Source organism: Asterias rubens, chromosome 7 (assembly GCF_902459465.1).
Source record: "Asterias rubens chromosome 7, eAstRub1.3, whole genome shotgun sequence".
Taxonomy (NCBI): Eukaryota; Metazoa; Echinodermata; class Asteroidea; order Forcipulatida; family Asteriidae; genus Asterias; species Asterias rubens.
In genome coordinates, this window is record NC_047068.1 from 297,775 (window position 1) to 318,658 (window position 20,884).

Below are 20,884 nucleotides of genomic sequence, written 5' to 3' on the forward strand. Positions count from 1 at the left end.
GCTTTCAATATTGGTATGGAGTCTACTGCTGAACTATACAATAACTCTTCTTTAGGGAGTATCAAGTGCAGCCGATTTCGCGAAACGCTAGGATTAATTCTAACTCGAGTTAGGACGAGTAACTCGTCTTAACTTAGGATGCGTTCAATGCGTCCTAACGTCTTCGGATACGGAACTGAACTCGTCATAAGTCCTAACTTAGTCCCAAGTTAGGAAGAGTTTGGTGAAATCGACGGCTGCGTCTTCGAACATTTACAAAACTAACTCGTCCTATAAGATTTAGTTAGGAAAAGTTTGGTGAAGTCTGACGGCTGACGTCTCCGGACATTTATACGTAACTAACTCGTCCAATAAGATGAATCCTAAGTTAGGAAGAGTTGGATGAAATCGACGGCCGCAGTCACCCAAACGTTTCCCGATCCCAACCAGAACACGAAGATTCCTTATTTAGAATGTGGCATTACAATTGGTGCATCTCCGCTCCTTCATCATAAGACAACAGATAATCCCGATCGGGAATAAACAAATGGCGAGAATGATTCCGCACGCCGTGTAGCTGTCTGTTATCACACCGGCGTGACACGTCGGGCAGTTACCCACCACGACCACTTGGGTAGCCGGCTGCTGCTGGTGCACCACAACATGTGGTGCCCCTTGTTGCTGGGGTGGTGGGTATCCATGCTGTTGCTGTGGTGGGTAACCCGGCTGCTGTGGTGGGTACCCCTGTGTGTTTGGTGGACCAGCTGCAATGAAGATCAATAAACATAGAAAAATGAGCATTTAAGATTCGGGGTAAAATTACCGTGTCAGATATGGCGACGCGAGAGGCCTTGTTGTCACACGATGCAACTTTTACAGACTTGGTGGCAACCAACTCAAAGCATTCATTGAATGTTAAATTTTCATTGGGATAAAGAATATTCATTTTGTGTACATTTTGTGTATGTGTCAAAATGAATATAGAATTCATTTACATTTGAATCTTCACATTCTTGGGGAAAGTAGGACTGTAATATTATTATTCATGTGCTCGCAAATGTCAACAAAATGGCGTCACTGTTTAGGCGGAATGAAAGAATACCCATAAAGGACATTGTATAGTGTGTGTGTGTTCTGGGTGCACGGCAAAGTGAAGAGTCGGAGGCACTCGTCGGAGAGGTGGTTCGTGGGGGCCAGCGGCGCTCCGTCTCCCACGAGCGTTACACTCGTCGGAGAGGTGGCTCGTGGGGGATTGGATGGAAATGTGTAAAGCAATACATGTATGATGAATGAATGAATGAACGAACCTCTCACCCTTAGTGTATTTTAATCATGGTTTACTCCTGGTGGCTTTGTTTAGCTTAAATATTATACCCTTTTGTGGTTTTAAGACTGCCTTTTTCTATATTTGGAGTTGTTTTTAAAATATTGTATTTGAGTGGAAAGCGCTTTGAGGCCCGGCATAAGGCGCTATATGAATACTCTTTTGTTATTATTTATTATTAATGAATACATCGAAAGTTGTGTAGGCCCTGCCATGGTATTGTGTAATGTACGTCAAAGAATGGAGTATTATGTACAAGGGGAAACAACCATTTTATTCCAAGCTCCATTGAAGGAGTTGTAATGACAATAGCCCCAACATTGATGACGAATTAAATCTATTTTTTCTGCATCTGGCCATCCACTATAATGCCAATTTAAAAAACAATCCCAATATACGATACAAATATGTTTTATATACCGCCAATTCATCAATACCACAGCGGTTTAACTGATGAAACAGAGAAACAAATAAACGATGAGACAAAATGCAAGTTTAAATCAAACAGCCAAACAATCATTGTGGGAACCGGTGTGATTTCAGATGCTTCTTGAAAATATATAGTGAATCGGCAGAGCGCATGAGATGGGGGGGGGGGGGGGCTTGTTTTTAGAAGTAACAAACGTATTTGGTTGCGAGGAAGGCTTATAACACGGCGGTTATGGCAGCTCGTTTGTTCCGGCAGATAATGGCAGCTAATGGCAGTTAATTGAATCGACCTTTGCGTACAAATCTTCGCTGCAATGATTATTAATTATTCAGTAAATTATACGATGCGTCAGAGGACCCCTGGGGGTGATGCCATTAATGTCATTCAAGTCATTTAGCTCAGCTTTTTAGCTTACATAGATACATTACACCAGCAAGGCCAGTGTCGTGGGCTCGAATCCCGAGTAATGCCTGTGATATTTTTTTTTTCAAGGGAATCGGGAAAGTACTGAGTATACAGTGACGGTGTGCGGGTAAAAAAAATGCGATTTCAATATCACATTTATTTCCACATTCACATGTCGGGCATCATCCTAAAAACCATGGGGCTTGTGGTGGATGTGCCCGTTATTACAATTACAAAACAAAACACAGCACTAAACAGACAAACAAATAAATACTAACTGTTACGGTAGATAACTACATAAAGTTTCACCATGGTTAAACAGCTACCTGAGCGGAAGGTTTTTAACGGAAATGGTATTTAGACTTGTTTATAATGCACTTGTTGACCATTTTAATGTAATTTTGATATGTTTACACTTCTGAGTTTTTCGTAATGTTATCGATTAAAAAATCAGGCCCCCAACCTAAAGGTTTTGAAAAACTAAAAACACTTCTGCCAATGAGAGCGCGCGCCAAAGGACAATGCCGATGACGTCATTTGTGGGAGTTTGCTTTGTTATACCTCCACGCTGCAACAAAGCGGCTTTACAAATTGGAGCTCCCAACTATGACGTTTTAAGAGTGATTACGTAACGGGGCTTTTCGCAAATCTCTCAGAAAAGCACTGGATAAGGGTATTCAAAATGATTGTTTTTTTACACATATGATTATTTATAATCATATGATTTGATTTCCTTATTCATTGAAAACATTTTAAATGGAATTCAGCAAAGTTCACGACTTGACATTTTCGTTCAAGCAGGTCTTTAAACACGACATATAACGCTGGAGCAGAACATGTATGAGAAGTAAACAAAGGGACTACAAATTAACCAAACAATACGAAATAGAAAACATAAATGAGTGAGTAAGTAAGTTACGGCTAAGCCCAACTACCAGTATACATGTAAAAACGCAAATCAATCAATTAAGTTGGGAATCCAGTAAAACAAATTTAGTCAGTATTTAAATGAGCTAATTGAGGGCGATAAGTAATGATGGTGGAAGATAATTCCAGTTTGTTGGTCCAGTGGAAGAAATTGTGCATTGGGAGAGAGTTGACCATTGCTGTCCGTGGCTCCACTCGTATAGTTATGAGTGCAGTTAATTGCGTGTTTTATCTGGACTGTTTTCAGCTCAATCCCACTTTCTGCCTTACAGTATATGAAATGGGTTTTCCCATTATTTTTTCACGATTCTAATGACCGATTGAGCCTAAATTTTCACAGGTTTGTTACTAGCTGTTCCGACCTACCGTCGGAACAGGTATTGTTTTCGTCGAGATTTTTATTATTTTTATTAGCTGTTCCGACCTACCGTCGGAACAGGTGTTGTTTTCGTCGAGATTTTTATTATTTTTATTATTATTATTCTTTGTTTCCGCCTAAAACCCCCATAGCGTTTGTACAGCGTTTTTGTTCAGGCCCCGTCTCCTAAAGTATGAGGATAAAAGAGTTAAATCATATATCAAATTGAAGCTTAGAACATAAGCTTTACTCTAACAAAAAAGTGTTAAAATTCTTAATTAATTAACCACGTGGTCTTCATTTGAATTTTTAATTTGTAAACTTGATGCAGTCACTTGTGAAACATTCTCTTTGGTAATACAACACAGTATGTACCTCAATGAGTTGTTGACTTCTTGAGAGGAGTCTATACTATTTTGTTTTCCTACCCGCGTTCAGGACACATTACTCTGTACACGCACAAAGTACGGAGGTTTGGGATTTTCGTTAGAACGTGCGTTAAATTTGTCCTTGTTTTTCTAACCGCGTTCTGGACCAATTACTCTGTGCATGGATGCTCTGTGCATGGGTTTTCGTTAAAACGAACGTGCGTAATTAGATAGGGGTTTTTGACGACATCGACGTCGTCGTCAAAAACCCCCTTAAGGCATATAATGCTACATTTCAACCCTACTTAATAGTTATAGGCGTTAGCAGTTCATATTTAGTGACAATGGTAGCAAAATCATGAAACGAGAATTATTTCGCCGGATCATAATCCCCTATGTAGAAACCCACCATTTTCACATCGTGCCCTTCTAGCCTATTGGTCATCAGTCGCGACTACACATCTGAGAATTGCGAGTTCGAATCTCCGTCCGAAATCAATATTTTTTTATCCCCCAAAACTAAAAATATATTTCTTTTTGTAATATTTAAGTTTGATTCTTATCTTTATATCGATAGCGTTGCCTTTTCTTTTTCTCAAATGTTAGCCCAACATAACCTGGTGCATGCATGACACGATGGTGTTTAAAAACACAGTAAGCGAAAAATGGTGACCATAAGCGCAGAGTTTGGTGGTTAAGAGTTCTGTGAAATCAACTTTTACTAGATCAAACATCAAACCACCGACCCAAAAAAAAATTAAAAATCGTAATTAATTAACCACGTGACCCATATTTGCATATTTAATTGTACAAGGGGACAAAGTTGTTGGAACTTCCTGTTGATGCTGACATCATGAGAACATCAGCATAAGTATTGGAATTGCACTACCTATTGAACCACTTGGAGTGTTCAAGGAGTCCAACACGTCAGTCTAGAGTCCAACTCTGATTGTAAAAATCAATTCAGGCATCATCTTCAATTTAATTTTATGCAACAAGCAAACTTATAAATTTTCTGATTTTATTTCAAAGGGTAACATAAATGGCTGTTAGCGAACGGTTTCCAACAAAAACTACATGGTGTACGTGCACAATACTCTTACTGGCCTCAAGCATTTACCTCTAGATAATAAATCAAGCATTCAGTTCAAAATTATAAAAGTTTGTTATTGCCACATTATTCAGCGAACCATGAATCATACACAGCTACTATTCACAAGAAAATCTATGTGTGGAGGGTAACAGACAGCACACAATGGAACCGGAGTTTAACAATGACAATGTTAAAAGTGCAATCGTCCGCCCTTGAAGTTTATTATACATGGGCTGATGGTGATCAAAAGGATAAAAGTTTGTTATCGCCACATTATTCAGCGAACCATGAATCATACACAGCTACTATTCACATGAAAATCTATGCGTGGAGGGTAACATACAGCACACAATGGAACCGGAGTTTAACAATGACAATACCAAAAGTGCATTTGGGTATTTTGTTTATCTGTTTCATTTAAATATATGGTTAAGTTTTATTTTACGCTAATTGTTTTGTGTTTGTTCTTCCTGTAATTTTGAATTGTTTTGACGCTACATAAGATTACACCCACTAAATAGAATTGCTTACATTGCTTTCTTCGTTAGAAAAAAAAGGGGGGGGGGGTCCGTACTCGTTAAGGTTTGCTTTTTATGGACCCCTCCATCCCCTACATGTGATTTGCATTGATTTTTAGTTTTTGTTTTCCATTATTGTACGATTGCATTTGTTTGTAATAAATTATTTATTACCTTCTGTGTAGACTAAGCAAGTTTCGCGCGTATTTAAACTTGCGGGACCATTATGTTCCAAACCTTATGGAGTTTTACGTGGGACATTTTTGTCCGTCCATTATTTTAGTTTAACGTAGTTTATGCCCATGAATATTAGAAATATTGTTGGAAATGTAATACTAGTTAACAAAACGTATACAAGTAAAATCATTTCAACAACAAAAATCCTATACTTTCGGGATGTCGACTTCCCGAGATAAAATTATCACAGGAAGACGACATCCTAGTTTTAGGATGTTGACTTCCCGAGATAAATTATCACAGCAAGACGACATCCTACTTTTGGAATATCGACATTCCGAGATAAATTATCACAGGAAGACGACATTCTTCTTTTAGAATGTCGACTTCCCGAGATAAATTATCACAGGAAGATGACAACTGACGTTTAGGATGTCGACATACCGAGATAAATTATCACAGGAAGACGACATTCTTCTTTAATAATGTCGACTGTTTGTAGTTATAAGACTCCTTGGGGATAGGAGAAAAACTTGGAAAAACCGTGACCTCAATTTGACCTCTACTTCCGGGTCAACCGGAAGTGGGACCATATCTCAAGAACTACTCAACCGATTTTCAATTTGTTTTCCTTTACAGACTCCTTGACATTAATATTGACTGTGAAAACCCGTGACCCCATGTTGGCCTCTACGTCCGGGTGAACCGGAAGTGGGACCATACGCCAAGTACTATACAACCGATTTTCAATCCTGTTTGTTCAGTTTTATCCTCCTAAGGCATTAAAAATAAACTTTGAAAATCCATGACCCCAAGTTGACCTCTACTTCCGGGTCAACCAGAAGTGGCACCATATCTCAAGAACTACACAACCGATTTTCTAACTTTTTTTCAGTTACAGACTCCTTGGGCGTTAGAGATTAGCCTTAGGTTACCGTGACCCCATGAAGTGGCACCGTAACTCAAGACACTGTACAGTATTTTTCAAACTTTTTTTCAGTTATAGACTCCTTGGCAAAGTTAACACATAATCAAAGCAAAAGAACACGGAACAGCTTTGTGTTTGTTCACAAACACCTAATGTCTAGTTTTATGTATTAGTTGTGATACACGAAGTGTGGGCCTTGGACAATACTGTTTACCGAAAGTGTCCAATGGCTTTAAGCATAGCTTTTGTAACCTTCTTATGAGGACAAATATAACATGTTTACAGTTAGTTAGCATTTCATGAAGAGCACACTTGGTTAAAATTGTGACGTACTCGTGCGTCGCTTAAAATGCGCACTTCACTGAATAACGCACATCAGCGACATTGCCCACCAATATGGCACATCCAATATTATTCTGATGATGCATTCAGGTGATTTGGGTCAATACCTCTCCCCACAGAAAGGGAAACACTTTACAAGACAAAGCGAACAAGGACATATGGATAATACAATATAAAAAACAATAACAGTACAACGTCATCGTTATTTTTGTAAAAACTCGCCAACAGAAACAAAATCAGGTCATGCATTGATTTGTTTGGTTTACTTAAAAAAAAAAAAAACGACAGCGAATGAAACATTTATATAGTGTGATATTCTAGATAGGCATACATAGACAATAAGATGAAACCATTCGGTACACTGCATAACTATATATTATTGAAAACAAAATGCGAAAAGGTATATTATATTATAAGGGACTAACCAAGTGGGCCTACCCTGTGCACGAACATTTAAAAAAAAAAAACTTTCTAACAGGAAAACTGACACCAACCCTCTCCTTAAAGTAATGTTTCTGATACGCAAAATAAACCATGCAACTCTCGAATTATTATTTTTTATTGACGTGACTTTTCAAAAGACCCATTAATATATAAATCATTCATTTTTCATGATTTCAAAACAAAAAACAGCAGGCCGTGTCTGATGCTCATTCCAAACTTGCACAAGAAAACTTGCAGGGATGGATGGTGTAATGATGCTTAATATTATTAAACTGTATATAACACTGTATATATGTTAGCACTGTATATAACAATTTTGATATATTAAAAAATATGAAAAAGAAATAACATAACGAGGTCGGCAAAAATCGAACCAAACTCACTCTGTCCCTGCGGTGGATAACCCCCGGGAGGTGGTGGTGGGTACCCACCCTGACCCGGCTGAGCTGGTGGGTAAACTGGGTATCCCCCTCCCGTAGCTACTGGCCCACCATCGGGCCCGCCTGCAGGCTGGTCATAATAAGCGCCGTACGCAGGGGGCGATACCGCACCCGGTTGCTCGTCCATCTTTTTCTCGCTCTCCATTTTTCTACGGCCTAGTAATTACTACGTCAACAACAGTCCTCTCCTTATGCGTGTGTATTATGCCTCCCCTGATGATGCCACAAGAATGGTGGCTAGTTGTTTGCCAATGCTTGATGGTACCAATGTCAAGGGTGAATAGCTGTCTTTATCCGCAATGATAAAGACAGGTCCCTGCCACTAGATCCAGTGATTCCATTGGATACAATCTTATCATTTTGATAAACGTGCAGTGACATAGATGCCCAAACAGTCACTGCTGTCACATCCGCATTAGAATTTGACTGCGTATCTTATGTGAAATGAGGGTAGGTCAAAGGTGAATATACACGCCGGTCTCGAGGCAGGTCTCTGGCGTTATTCACGAGCCTTGAAGTGTGACGTCAGATGTTCAGGCTAATGTAACATCAACAACACACCCACGCATCAACCATCAAGACACGAACGTGCCTATCGTACGTTGCGATGACGAGAATGCGAGTTTATTTTCCTCCCGTTATACCCAGTGCATTTTTAATGTTCCACAACCCTCATGGCAAAACCAACGCAGAGGTTGCTGTAACAGTGTTCAGCGGCCATAACAGTGCAAATTCTAAATATTCAGTACACGAAAAGTACTTTTAGAGAATAAAGAGGAAATTAATCATTGACACTTGAACTTTGATCCTCTGCTCAAGTTGACTATGTGCAATAATATTATGTTTCTCTCACTCATGGCAAACCAACTCAGAGGTCGCTGCTACGTTCGTGGATGTTGCAGCCACCAGCCGCCCGGTACAAAATGCACAAAAAAATCTAAAATACTTTCAAGTCTCACAGCTTTTTGCAGTAAAGGGGAAAATATTCGTTGACTCTTGAACTTTTTGCAGTAAACGGGAAAATATTCGTTGACTCTTGAACTTTTGTCCTCTGCTCAAGTTGATTATGTGTAATTTTAATATAGGATTAGAGGCATTGAGTGGTGATGTATCAATGTAACACCATGTGTGTATCTACTTGCCAGGTAGAGTTTGTTAATGCGGAGTAAACTTATCGGATGTTCGGGAGACTTCTCAGTTCTGAAAATGTAAAATGTTTCTCATTCTGGCACCCAACGCAGAGGTCGCTGCTTCGTATGTGGATGTTACACCAGTCGCCTTCAACAGTGCAAACGCTAAATATTCAAAAATACACGAACAATATTTTCATGTCTCATCTTTTTAGAACAAATGGGGGAATTAATAATTGACTCTTGAACTTGTATCCTGCTGCTCAATAAAATTGTTTGGTGAGGTGAGTTCCAGGGCCCGTCGAGTTAGTCTCTATCCAGATAGAAACAATATTATGTGGTTAGTCATTGTGAGTTAATAAACGTAAATCCATGTGGCACCTAACAAAGCTGCGTATTTTGTTAATCAAACTATGATTTCGTTTTGAAAACCCTTATTTTTGGTATTACCTCCCCTTTTCTCTCGATTTGTTATCGTCCGGTTGTGCGCTTTGTGTCATCTAATGTAGGCCCACTGTATTTGTTATGGTTTGACTGGGTATAAGTGAAAAACAGCTTTTATGGTGAGCTTATTCTAATCCAGTATATAGATCAAATAAACAAACCAAGTACATGTATAGATAAAATCGAATTTAATAATAATATCATTCAAGGTTGAATCTTAATGCAGTGAATGGAATGCGAAAGACGGGGGCCAAATACTTTAGTGGGAATCTGGGTTAAGATGATGGGTAGAGTTTGTGTGTGTGGGGGCGGATCCAGTGCATTCGCGGGGGGAAATTTTGTTGTTTGTAGTATACAATTTAATTTTGGACACTCAATACTTTCTCTAGCTCTGTGAGAAAGAAAAAAACACAAGCATAGAGTGCTATCACACATGGGTGTAGGTTATAGAACCGAAATTAATACTCTTTATCACCTATATGCAAATTATAACATTTTGTTTGAACCTTGACAGCCCCTGCCCAACTTGTAGTCACTGTGTATGTCTCAAAATCAATAAATAAATTATTTACTCCGCTGACTTTAAGATGTCAGGTCCGACTTTCAGCCGAACATTTTAGACTTACTTGAAATAACTTAATACATTCGTACAAGTTTTAGCTTAAAGACACTGGACACTATTGGTAATTGTCAGAGACCAGTCTTTTCACTTGGTGTATGTCAACATATGCATAAAATAACAAACCTGTGAACATTTGAGCTCAATATTGGTCGTTGAAGTTGCGAGATAATAATGAAAGAAAAAACACCCATGTCACACGAAGTTGTATGCTTTCAGATGCTTGATTTCGAGACCTCAAATTCTAAAGCTGAGGTCTTGAAATCAAATTCGTGGAAAATGACTTCTTTCTCGAAAACTACGTTACTTCCGAAGGAGCAATTTCTAGCAATGTTTTATACTACCAACCTCTCCTAATTACTCATTACCAAGTAAGGTTTTATGCTTTAAAATATTTTAAGTAATTATCAATAGTGTCCACTGCCTTCAATAATAGGTATTGATTGTCATATTGGCGCACGTTAACATCAGACATATCCTTCTTGTTTTAACTTTGGCCCCAAAACGGCATCATTTGGTCCAACTTTTTTGCAACAAGAGACAATATTATTTCACGTTTGGTCTGCCCTCAATTCCAGAAAGACTAAATGCAGCTCCTTGCTGGTTTATGGTACACCTCTTCTCAACGCTAAACAACATACACTGGCCGCCTCTAACTATGAGCACTGTCAAACTGCCTGTTATTATTACAGGACAAACTGACACAAAAACAGCTGCAAATTCCTGCCCTATTTAAATTGCTCAATCAATAAATTTACTGTTTGGTCTTATTTACCATCTGTTGTATTTTTAATTAAATAAATCTTGCCAATTGTATATTTCATTTGGGGTATATATTTCATTTGGGGTATATATATTTTTTTCTGAATACCTGATGTATTCTTTTCAGACTTATTGAACCTTTACCGAGTATCGAAGTGGCAGCATTAGCCGATCAAAGCAAAATTAAATTTAATGTTCTACTTTTCACTTTTGTTGCGTTAGTTCCATTTGTTAATCCAGTTGCAGAAAAAGATTAATCAATTTGATCATGGAGTTGTGTAGCTCCGTGATTTAATAATCTTACCTGACATGTCTGCCCTGTATTTTCTGGCCTGCTGAAAAACGACAAAACTTGAGCTTGAATCGCTATAGATAGATGCTGCCTGTGACTCCAAAGGAAACTTTGTGTTTGTGTGTACTGGTTTAGTGCAATGACTTTCTACGTGAAGCTTCGGGAGACCACTCGAAAGCAGTTTGTGAAAGAGGAGCCAATGAATACTCCCACTCTAGGCGTAGCCTTACGTCAAGACCTTCGTGGCTTACATAAAGCTGTGTAGCCGCGAAGCGTTTGGAAACAGAGACTAAATCAATGCGCACGCGAGTGGCGGTGCATCTAGTCTTGGTGCAAGACGTTTCTCGTTTCCCTTTCACGCACACCGCGGCCATCTCACCGGCAGCGCCTGCACGGACTCACCTGACTTAGTCCACTCACCGCCCCGGCTCCGGGGCGGTGAGTGTCGGTGCGGGCGCTGTTGGTGAATTGGCCGCGGTGTGTGCTGAAAGGGAAAAGAGAAACGTCTTGCACCAAGACTACGGTGCATCTTGCGCGTGTATGCGTGGACTCCAGTCGGCCACTTTGCGGCTAAAGTGGGAGCCAGGAAAACCTTGACGAAAGGCTACTCTGGTGAGGGTCAGACTATGCGTGTTTTTCTTCTGGAATCTGCTTTAGATCATTTAAATTTAGTTTTGTCTGTTTGGCTCGCCATAGGTGCTCCCTAATTTGCATATTTCGCTTTCCTTGAGTTTAGGCCCGCACCTTTACCATTGTGTTTGATAGTCACAGTCATTCAAGCGTATTCAAGCCTATATAAATGAAGAGCTTTATCAGCCTCCCCATTCAGGTGAAATCACTTACATCGAGTTCAGATCGTTTGATCATTTATCTCTGCGTATTTAAGGCCTGACTTGGTGCCCCCCCCCCCCTCCCCGACACAGGGCTAAGTGGTTAATTTGCTAAGATACATTTATTTTTGGTATTGGTCGTACGTTCCCGGCCCTTTTCTCTCGTTCTTGTACAATTGTGTTCTTCAGGCATGCCGACTTTGAGTCGTGCTTCTCCTGCGGCATGTCTGGCCATTGGTCCAGTCAAGTCCCACACCAGCCGTCCCTTACACGGAGCACAGACCTCCATTCTCATCATGGCACGCCCTAATCCTACCAGTTCCAGAGAGCATTGCCCCAAGCACGCCACCAGCGTCTCGACAGGGCCTTTTGATAACGCCATTTCCAGCACCGCCTCAACATTGCCAAAGGCACAGTAAAGACAATACATGTATTTGCAATAATATTTGATGAGCTTCCTAAGATAGTCCGCAACCACGCCATTTGGCTCGATTTTCCTCTCCTATTTCAAGCCCAGTAAGAAAAAGTGCTGCAAGATGTAATCTTTGCCAAATCTGAGGTAACGGTTATGGTTTTATTTCAACAAAATGTCATCAATTTTGGTCCTGGTAAGAATGACAAGGTATATTATTTTCTCTGGTATCCCCTTTTCCCGAATAAGCGTTAGCAATTTACTTGTCACATTATAAAAAAAACGCATTCAAACTTCAAATAATTATGCTCCCCTTTTTCGTCACAACGAGACGGCCGGTGTGAAGGCTAACCACTTATCTTGGTTCCAAGTCTGTGATCGTGCCTTGTGTCAACTGTCATCATCACGCAATAATAGTGCCTGAATTAGCGCCCTCTTGTGGTTTTAGTTCGTGATTCTTGTTCATTGGTTTGTACACAACCTTTCGGGATTGGGTGAATTAGTCCAAAAGTGGGTGGAATACAATTATTGACTGTGGTGGTATAATGATGGGAACAAAAACAACAAAAGCCAGGATGACAATGAGACCGCCCCCCCCAAAAAAAACAAAAAAACAAAAACAAAAACAAAACAAGAGTGCATGAGGATATTATGAGGACAATTTGGGCCTCCAACTTTTACGGACAACATTGGAGGCAATCAACTGCAGCGCATGCTACAGGATCACTATTAGCAGGGGGCAGTGATTAATTTTTCAAAGAATAAAAAAATGTCCTACTCTCTAAAAAAAAAAAAAAAATAAAAAAAAAAAAACACGTTACACTGGGTTTTAAAGGCAGTGGACACTATTGGTAATAACTCAAAATAATTATCATCATAAAACCTTTCTTGATTACAAGTAATGGGAAGAGGTTGATGGTATAAAACATTGTGAGAAACAGCTCCCTCTGAAGTGACGTAGTTTTCGAGAAAGAAGTAATTTTCCACGAATTTGATTTCGATACCTCAAATTCTAAACTTGAGGTCTCAAAATCAAGCATCAGAAAGCACACAACTATCGTGTGACAAGGGTGTTTTTTCTTTCATCATTATCTCGCAACTTCGACGACCGATTGAGCTCTAATTTCACAGGTTTGTTATTTTATGCATAATGTTGAGATACACAAACTGTGAAGACTAGTCTTTGCGGTTACCAATAGTGTCCACTGTCTTTAAGTTGCCTTTTCGGAGGGGATTATGGGAATTGTGAATTGTTGTTGTTTCACTTATCTAGTAACTGCAAATCTAAGTTTCCTTTATTTTCTTCTTCTTCAGTTTTTCAACATTAAGCAACTGTGACAAAAATAAAAGTAATTTATCCTGGGACTCGTGGCTTTGTAAACAACCCGACGGGAAGTGTCGGAATAAAAACATGAACCCCCTGAATTCAGGAACTTTTGAAAGATGAATTTGGAAACAACTCCAGACCCAATGAGCGGGGAAATGCAAGGACTAGAAGGGGACAGTGACTCCATCATGAGAGGGGGGAGGTGACTCAAACTATTAACAAATTAATTTCCTCATCAAAATGCGAGTTGCCGAGGCTACATTGCAGAAAGGGAGCAAGAGGGACTTGCAACAATAACTCGCTCGTATCCCTTGACAACCAAAGATGAGCCCGAGTGTGTGATCAATCCACATAAACTCACGCGAAAATAATAGTTACAAGGTTGAACGTGACCCTGATTTTATTCATTTTAGCGCAATGACTGAAACACTGATCAAGAACGAACGCTTTGGAAAAGTAGAAAAATCGCGTCCGTCCCGGTGCATTGCCGAAATAGCGCCCTCTCGGGAAAAAAAATATTAGTTTGACTGGTGTCTCAGTTTATGTGCAAAGCATATTAAATTACGTTGTGAAGACAGGGTACCATCTAAATATAGCTATGGCGGTGATTTCGGAAAAACGTTTATTTGACAAGTTCTAACTTAAAATGCTCGTTTTGGAATAGAAAGCTGTTTTCGAAGGAAGACTTAACATGTCGAGACGTGAGTTAACCAGATAGTCATTACATTTGTTTTATATATTTTTTGTTGGACAGTCCAGTTGGTTTCTAATTAGTTACTTGAATTGTGACGGTAACTTTGTGGGCGATTGTATTGTTTATGTTTTGGAAAATTCATCAACACATACAATAATTGTACACACTTCTCCCATCTAGTCGATTACCGCGCGAAGAGACTGTGCGCGACAGATATATTACTATCAAAAACATTTTCTGTATCTGTGTCTGTGGAACTTGGAAGCCGGAAAAAATAGTGTCTAAAGAAAGACATATATACTATATAGGCTTAATTTGTAAAGTGTTTAGTTTAATTAAAGTCACCTGGAAATAGAATTGTTTTCTTCTTAAAAAACAGTAACTGATCGAGAGTGAGAGTGAGAGTATGACGTTTCTGAACAATACAATTTGTTTAGTAATTGTTTTTAACGATTTATATATTTAAAAAAATAAATAAAGTTGTGTGAGGGGTGACTCCGCCTACCCTTTTTGTGATGTCAATCGAGGGACACTTTCCCTCCATCCGAACACCGAACACACGTACGTGCAAGTCGATTCAAGTCCTAGTCATGAGTTTTACGTTTCGAAGAAGTAGTTTTCTTGCATTATTCCGCCAATGTCAACCAGGTGTATTGCTTTAAAGCCAGTGGACACTTTCGGTAAACAGTGTTGTCCAAGGCCCACACTTCGTGTATCACAACTGATATATAAAATAACAAACCTGTGGAAATTAAGGCTCAATCGGTCATCGGAGTCGGGAGAAAATAACGAGAAAACCCACCCTTGTTTTCCGCACGTCTCGCCGTGTCATGACATGTGTTTACTATACATCCGTAATTCTCGTTGTCGAGAATTGATAATTGTGTTTTCTCAAAAAAAAAAGTATTTCATGGAATAATATTTCAAGAGAAGTCTTTTACCATTACCTTCTGTAAACCCTGTAAGTTATTTGTAAATCTGTGAACTTTTATTTTTGTTTCTGTTCCGAAAGTGTATAATGGCTTTAAAATAGATGTTACAAATTTGCAACCGGGGATAAAGAATACTAATTTTGTTTTTTTACCCATATACACCAATGTGTGTGAGCACTGTGTACTCAGTACTTACCTGAGTTCTGAGAAAAAAACCAGAACAAATTTAACATACAAAACTCACAAACACAAAACGAGAGATAGGCCCGATGGTTCACACACTTCAATACTTATACAACTTTCTTTGCGTGTGCATATAAATTATCATGATAACTCTGTGAGTGGAGAATGGTGTTAAACTGAAATTGTGACCTGGAGGGTTTTGAGCCTAAATAATGTCAATTGGTATAAAAATTTAAGACGATGACTTTGTATAAATTTAAGACTATGTTTTTTGTTTACAGTTTGGCAGCATCCGTATGTCAATGTCTTCAAACATCTTAATGTCTCGGAATGGAAGAAATCAACAAAAGAAGGAGAAGTTGTCTCCATCATGGTAGGATGGCTCCCTTGAAATTGTTTTATCAGATAACAAATTTCATAAAACTGCCTAGCTTTAAAGACACTGGACCCTAGTATTGGTAATTGTCAAAGACCAGTCTTCTCAATTGGTGTATCTCAACATGCTTAAGATAGTAAACCGTTGAAAATTTGAGCTCAGTTGGTCGTCGAAGTTGCAAGATAATAATGAAAGAAAAAACATCCTTGAAAACTACATCACATCAGAGGGAGCTGTTCTCACAATATTTTATACTAACAACCTCTCCCTATTACTCGTTACCAAGTAAGGTTTTATGCTAATATTTATTTTGAGTATTTTTACCGATAGTGTCCACTGCCTCTAAAGGATTGGGGTTCTTTTTTATCACAAAACACAATATCCACAGATATTGTCTATTAAACTTAGAAAGCTTGTACACTTATAACTTGCTGAGGTGCTGTAGTTTTTTATTAGATGAGTAAAACAATGTCACCAAAATAATGTTCATCACAGTTTTAGCATGTAAACACATTTATTAGTTCATAATTGGTAAAATAGTTTTTTACATGTGTACATGCTAAAATAATTTTCACCTCACTGAGACAAACATTATTTCTACGACTTGTTTTACTCATTTCTCAAAAACTTCAGCACATCAGCAAGTAATAGTCTCAGGGAAGCTTTTTACTATCATTATCTTTAAACTGCGTAAGTTTAATGTAAATCTGTAGACAGTGTGTTTTGTGCCAGTGCAAAAAGTACCGGTACCCAGATCCTTTCAAGCATAGTGCAAATCACTACTTCCTAGCGAAACAGCCCAACTCAAGATTTTATAAATTTCTGTGTGATCAGTTTCAAATCAAAGGCAGACCATGGTTTTGAATGACTGATGTAAATATATTATACAGAGCACTTTAGTACCCCCCCCCTAGCAGACCTGGAATTTCATCTTCCAAAAGGGCAAGGCAATTTTCATTTTGCAAAAGGCACTTCAATTGGATAAATCTTAAGGTCAATTGGAAGCTTTCAAAGGGGCACAAAGGCCAAATTAGGGGTCAATGTAGGCCATGGTCATCGAGGCCTGCGTGTAATTCCAGTCCTGCCTAGGGGTGTGATAAAGCGCTATATTATAAGAAACTTGCCGTCGATTTCACCAAACTCTTCCTAACTTAGGATTAATCTTAGGGCTTAGGACGAGTTCAGTTCCGTATCCGAAGAAGTTAGGACGCGTTGAACCTGTCCTACATGTGTGTAACTCAAGATAGGATTAATCCTAGCGTTTCGTGAAATCGGCTGCAGTATTATTAGGAGTATTACTTTAAAATGTTCTTCTCATTTTACAGGACAAGACACTCAAGAGCACCGTGTTTCGAATCTCCGGTTCCATTCCCGCCGGGAACTACATCCAGCTCCCTCGGACGTCAACACAGTCCCTTGGGCTCACCGGTCGCTATCTCTACCTCTTGATGAAACCCATCCCATCCAAATACTTTGTAATTCACCTGGACGTCGCTACGGAGGAAGGTCTGATCGTTAGGATCTCCTTCTCGAACCTCTTCAGGGAATTCAAGTCCACGTCCACTTGGCTGCAATTCCCGTTCGTCTGTCATCCAGGGAAGGGCTCCGTGGAAGGGGTGACCAGGAAGACTGCAAGGCAGGGTAGGCAAATAGTTCAGTGGCAGGTGTACCATAAAACTGGACATTTTTATTGAATAGATTGTACCGACCAAAAAAGCAAAAATCTACTCAGTTTCATTTTAACACACATTCAAATTCACGCATTTCCCCCTAATTCACCTTAACTAGGATTTTTTTTTTAGCTATATATATTTTCGTTTTCGTACACATGATTTGTTTTTTCTCATTCTATTCAATTTATTCCATTCAAAACTGCACTTTAAAGATAAATTTCTACTACCTACTTGTCATACATGTACGTGGATGGATTGGACATCCATGTGAAAACACTGTGATGGTTTTGAGCTATATTTCTTGGCAGGAGTTACTATACTCAGCTGAAACTTTTAAGTGACTTTTATTGTATCTTTCTTTAAAACCAGGCAGCCAGTAAGGTAATAAAAAACACTTTTTCCCTTGCCTGAAACTTTGACATGTGACTTTTATTGGGTATCTTTCTTTATTTTGCCTTTAGGTCAGCATTATTTTGACAAAACCAATCTATGATCCTACATGTACCTTTAAAAGTCTGTCACCCAATTTAACAAAAATAAAATTTTCCTTTTTCAAGATATCCAAGGCCCCGCCCCACAATCTTCAAGATGGACTATCCTCCTGCTAGACTTCCAGTACATCCTCTCCATGTACCTCAATCGTAGATACTCCCATCTCAAGTCAGTCCGTCTTTGCGCAAACATCTTCATTAAAAACCTCTTCACCAGCGACATGCAGTATGAGGTGGGGATCAGCCTCCAGCAGGCCAGAGAGGCGGGGCTCATTGCCAAGGGCGTGGCGCCGTTGCCGAGGGACATGGCTTTCCCTGTACCCAAGGGCGGGCACTGGCACGATTTGTATGACTACATTAGGTGAGTGGTTGTCAGAAGTATGGTTTCTAGTTCTTGTCGTTTTCTCATTAAAGGCACTGGACACTATTGGTAATTACTCAAAATAATTGTTAGCTAAACACTTTCTTGGTATGAAGAGCTGTCGATAGTATTAAACAATGAGAGAAACTGCACCCTCTGAAGTTTTGTAGTTTTTGAGAAAGAGGTAGTTTCTCACTCAATAATAGTCAAAGACTTTAATAAAAAATCCTAAATAAAAAAGTATACAATACTTTAGTCAGAAACCTTGGCCAAAAGAATATTTGAAAGTTTATAAAAATTGGACATCGTATGAAAGATACTTTCATAGGCTACTGATTGTATGCACAAAGTGTTTCAAAACAATCATGTGTTTCCTGTGAAAATCAAGATTGAAACAAGTAAACACAGCATTTGCACTGCAATGTGACCTTTGTCAACAATGCGGTATCCGGCTGGGCGCTTTCAATAAACAATGTGGTATTTGAAAGGGTTAACAAATTATTGTACCTCTCACCCATTAGATTCCCTACAGCAGCTAGTCGGGTCCCATTTGACTCAATTCAGGTACATAGCCCTGTACAGAGCAAAGGAGGTCAGGAACTAGGCAAGATGAGTCCAGAGAGAGTTGCTCCCAAGACGGTCTATGTAAGTTTAAATTCCTCTTATTATTAAGGGAATAAAATGGTAGTGTTGATTTCTTAAACGGTCGTTTAAAACCTGCAGGGTCGTTGCGGTATGATAAAGGTCCAAGCCGCCGACCCTGCAAGGTTTTAAACGACCGTTTAAGAACGAGTCACTGCTCTTTTATTCCCATTCATGAATGCTTTCTTTTGTTAAAAGGCGTTATTATTAAATAAATATTATTATATTATAATAAAGTAAGAAACTCTGTAAAACATGTGTTACATTTGATACAGTTTTCGGATTGCATTCGCTCGCGGTTAGTCTTGGTGCAAGACGTTGTTTGTTTTCCTTTCACACACAGCGCGACCAACTCACCAACATCGCCCGTAACAAGAAAAGTTGTGCATCAAGACTAGGGTGTAAAGAAGTTGGCCCTGCAGCCGGTTTCACGAAACACTAGGATTAATCTTATCTCGAGTAACGATGAGTAACTCTTCCTAAACTTAGAATGGGTTCAATGCGTCCTAGGTCTGTAGTTACAGAACTTAACATGTCCTAATATACATTAGTCTAGACCAGATTTCCAAAAAGGGCTCTAGTTAAGGAAGTGAGCGGCATTTTTGAGTAAAGGTTGGTAATATACCTGATTTAACTAATTTGGGGGTGCTGAATCCGAAAATGGTGGATACCAAGGCTAATTTTGAGTCCTTCACCCTGAAAAATCAAATTTAAAACAATACAGAAAACCTAGCAGACGACGGACTTCTCACGTGAAAAATAGTCAGGTTCTGCTGTGGTTCCACATTGATGTTGTCAGGATACCAAACAGGGCAGGTACCCGGGTGCAGGTCAGGTATCCGTAACAAGCTTTTGATTGTACTGGACAGATCTACAACCAAATTGCACTTTCAGAGGGACCAACATGTGCTTCCAATGTAAATTTGAAAGTATTTTAGTTGGTGTTTTTTCTAATAAAGAGTTATTTACTATTTGAACATAATTTCTCGGTTGTTAAAAGCACAAACCGTTGATTATTTTCTCTTATAATGTAGGCCTACACTACTTAAACAGGTAGGCCTACCAGGTGTAGTCTAGACTCAACAATGATACAGAAAATTGTATTGTATATCAACTTTTCAGTGCTCCCTGTTTTTGAATAGGTTAGCTTTTAGTGTTCACACTCATGGCTTGAAATTATCTTACACAAGAAGACGATAGCAAGATTCCGAAACAAAGGACAACAAAATATGTACCCCCTCCATTGATAAAACAATCCACCCCTCTCTTTTCAGCTGGGTGTGAAGAACAAGGAAAAAACAAATATCTCTTTATTCATTATTACCGGTCAATCCAAAAGTATAGACTCCTACTTTATTTTTGCATGTCAGCTGGGACGGTTCCCAGCAATGAATCATTCATGAAAGGTGTGCGTATCTTCGATATTAGCAATCATAGTTTGAGTACAAACTGAGGCAAATTGTTTTGCTAAACAAAAAAGCTTAAGTCAAAAGACTGTTTTAATTTTAGCTAAGTACACCAGACTCTTACTTTGCTTTTCCAGCAATATTTTATTTGGAAAAAACAACAGGAGTTTAAACTTTTAAAACCAACTTCAATAAAAAGTTTTAAACCCCCCAAAATGAAAATAGTAAGTTAAAAATGAGCCTAATCGTAAAAAATGTATAATACCCAGTGGACTTCTTTGCAATGTGATAGTATTTGATTTTTAATTTAGATGACTCTGTACATGTTATAGTATAGGGTTTAAGTAGATGCTGGCAAGTATGACATACACTGAAAAGAAGATGCCTCCTTGCACCAAGCTGCTGTATGTGTTTCAGTGTTGTATCAATACTACAAGGATACCTTCTCCGGTATACTTCTATCATAATATAACATAAAACCAGGTTAATTTTAGGAAAAACACTATTGGATTTTGGGAAATATCAGCTTGAATGGAATGCTTTGATGCGTCGATTCCATAGAGGCATTTTTGTAATG

At 38.9% G+C, this 20,884-nt stretch overlaps 2 protein-coding genes across 2 annotated transcripts in view; one reads left to right on the top strand and one right to left on the bottom strand.

The window, feature by feature from the left end:
• Positions 1 to 163: 163 nt before the first annotated feature.
• Positions 164 to 8,150, bottom strand: LOC117292505 (brain protein I3-like). The gene is made up of 2 exons (XM_033774573.1): positions 7,677 to 8,150; positions 164 to 743 (listed from the first exon to the last, which is right to left on the bottom strand). Exons 1-2 carry the CDS (start codon positions 7,876 to 7,878, stop codon positions 448 to 450), a joined length of 498 nt encoding a protein of 165 aa, XP_033630464.1. The 5' UTR covers positions 7,879 to 8,150; the 3' UTR covers positions 164 to 447.
• A 5,991-nt stretch (positions 8,151 to 14,141) lies between these two features.
• LOC117292493 (WD repeat-containing protein 90-like) overlaps positions 14,142 to 20,884 on the top strand; it is a gene marked incomplete at its 3' end in the record, with an annotated part of 47,328 nt that continues 40,585 nt past the window's right edge. Inside the window, 5 exon segments of the mRNA XM_033774554.1 lie at positions 14,142 to 14,250; positions 15,640 to 15,731; positions 17,060 to 17,375; positions 17,965 to 18,259; positions 18,781 to 18,904. Coding sequence (XP_033630445.1) covers positions 14,241 to 14,250; positions 15,640 to 15,731; positions 17,060 to 17,375; positions 17,965 to 18,259; positions 18,781 to 18,904 — 837 coding nt within the window.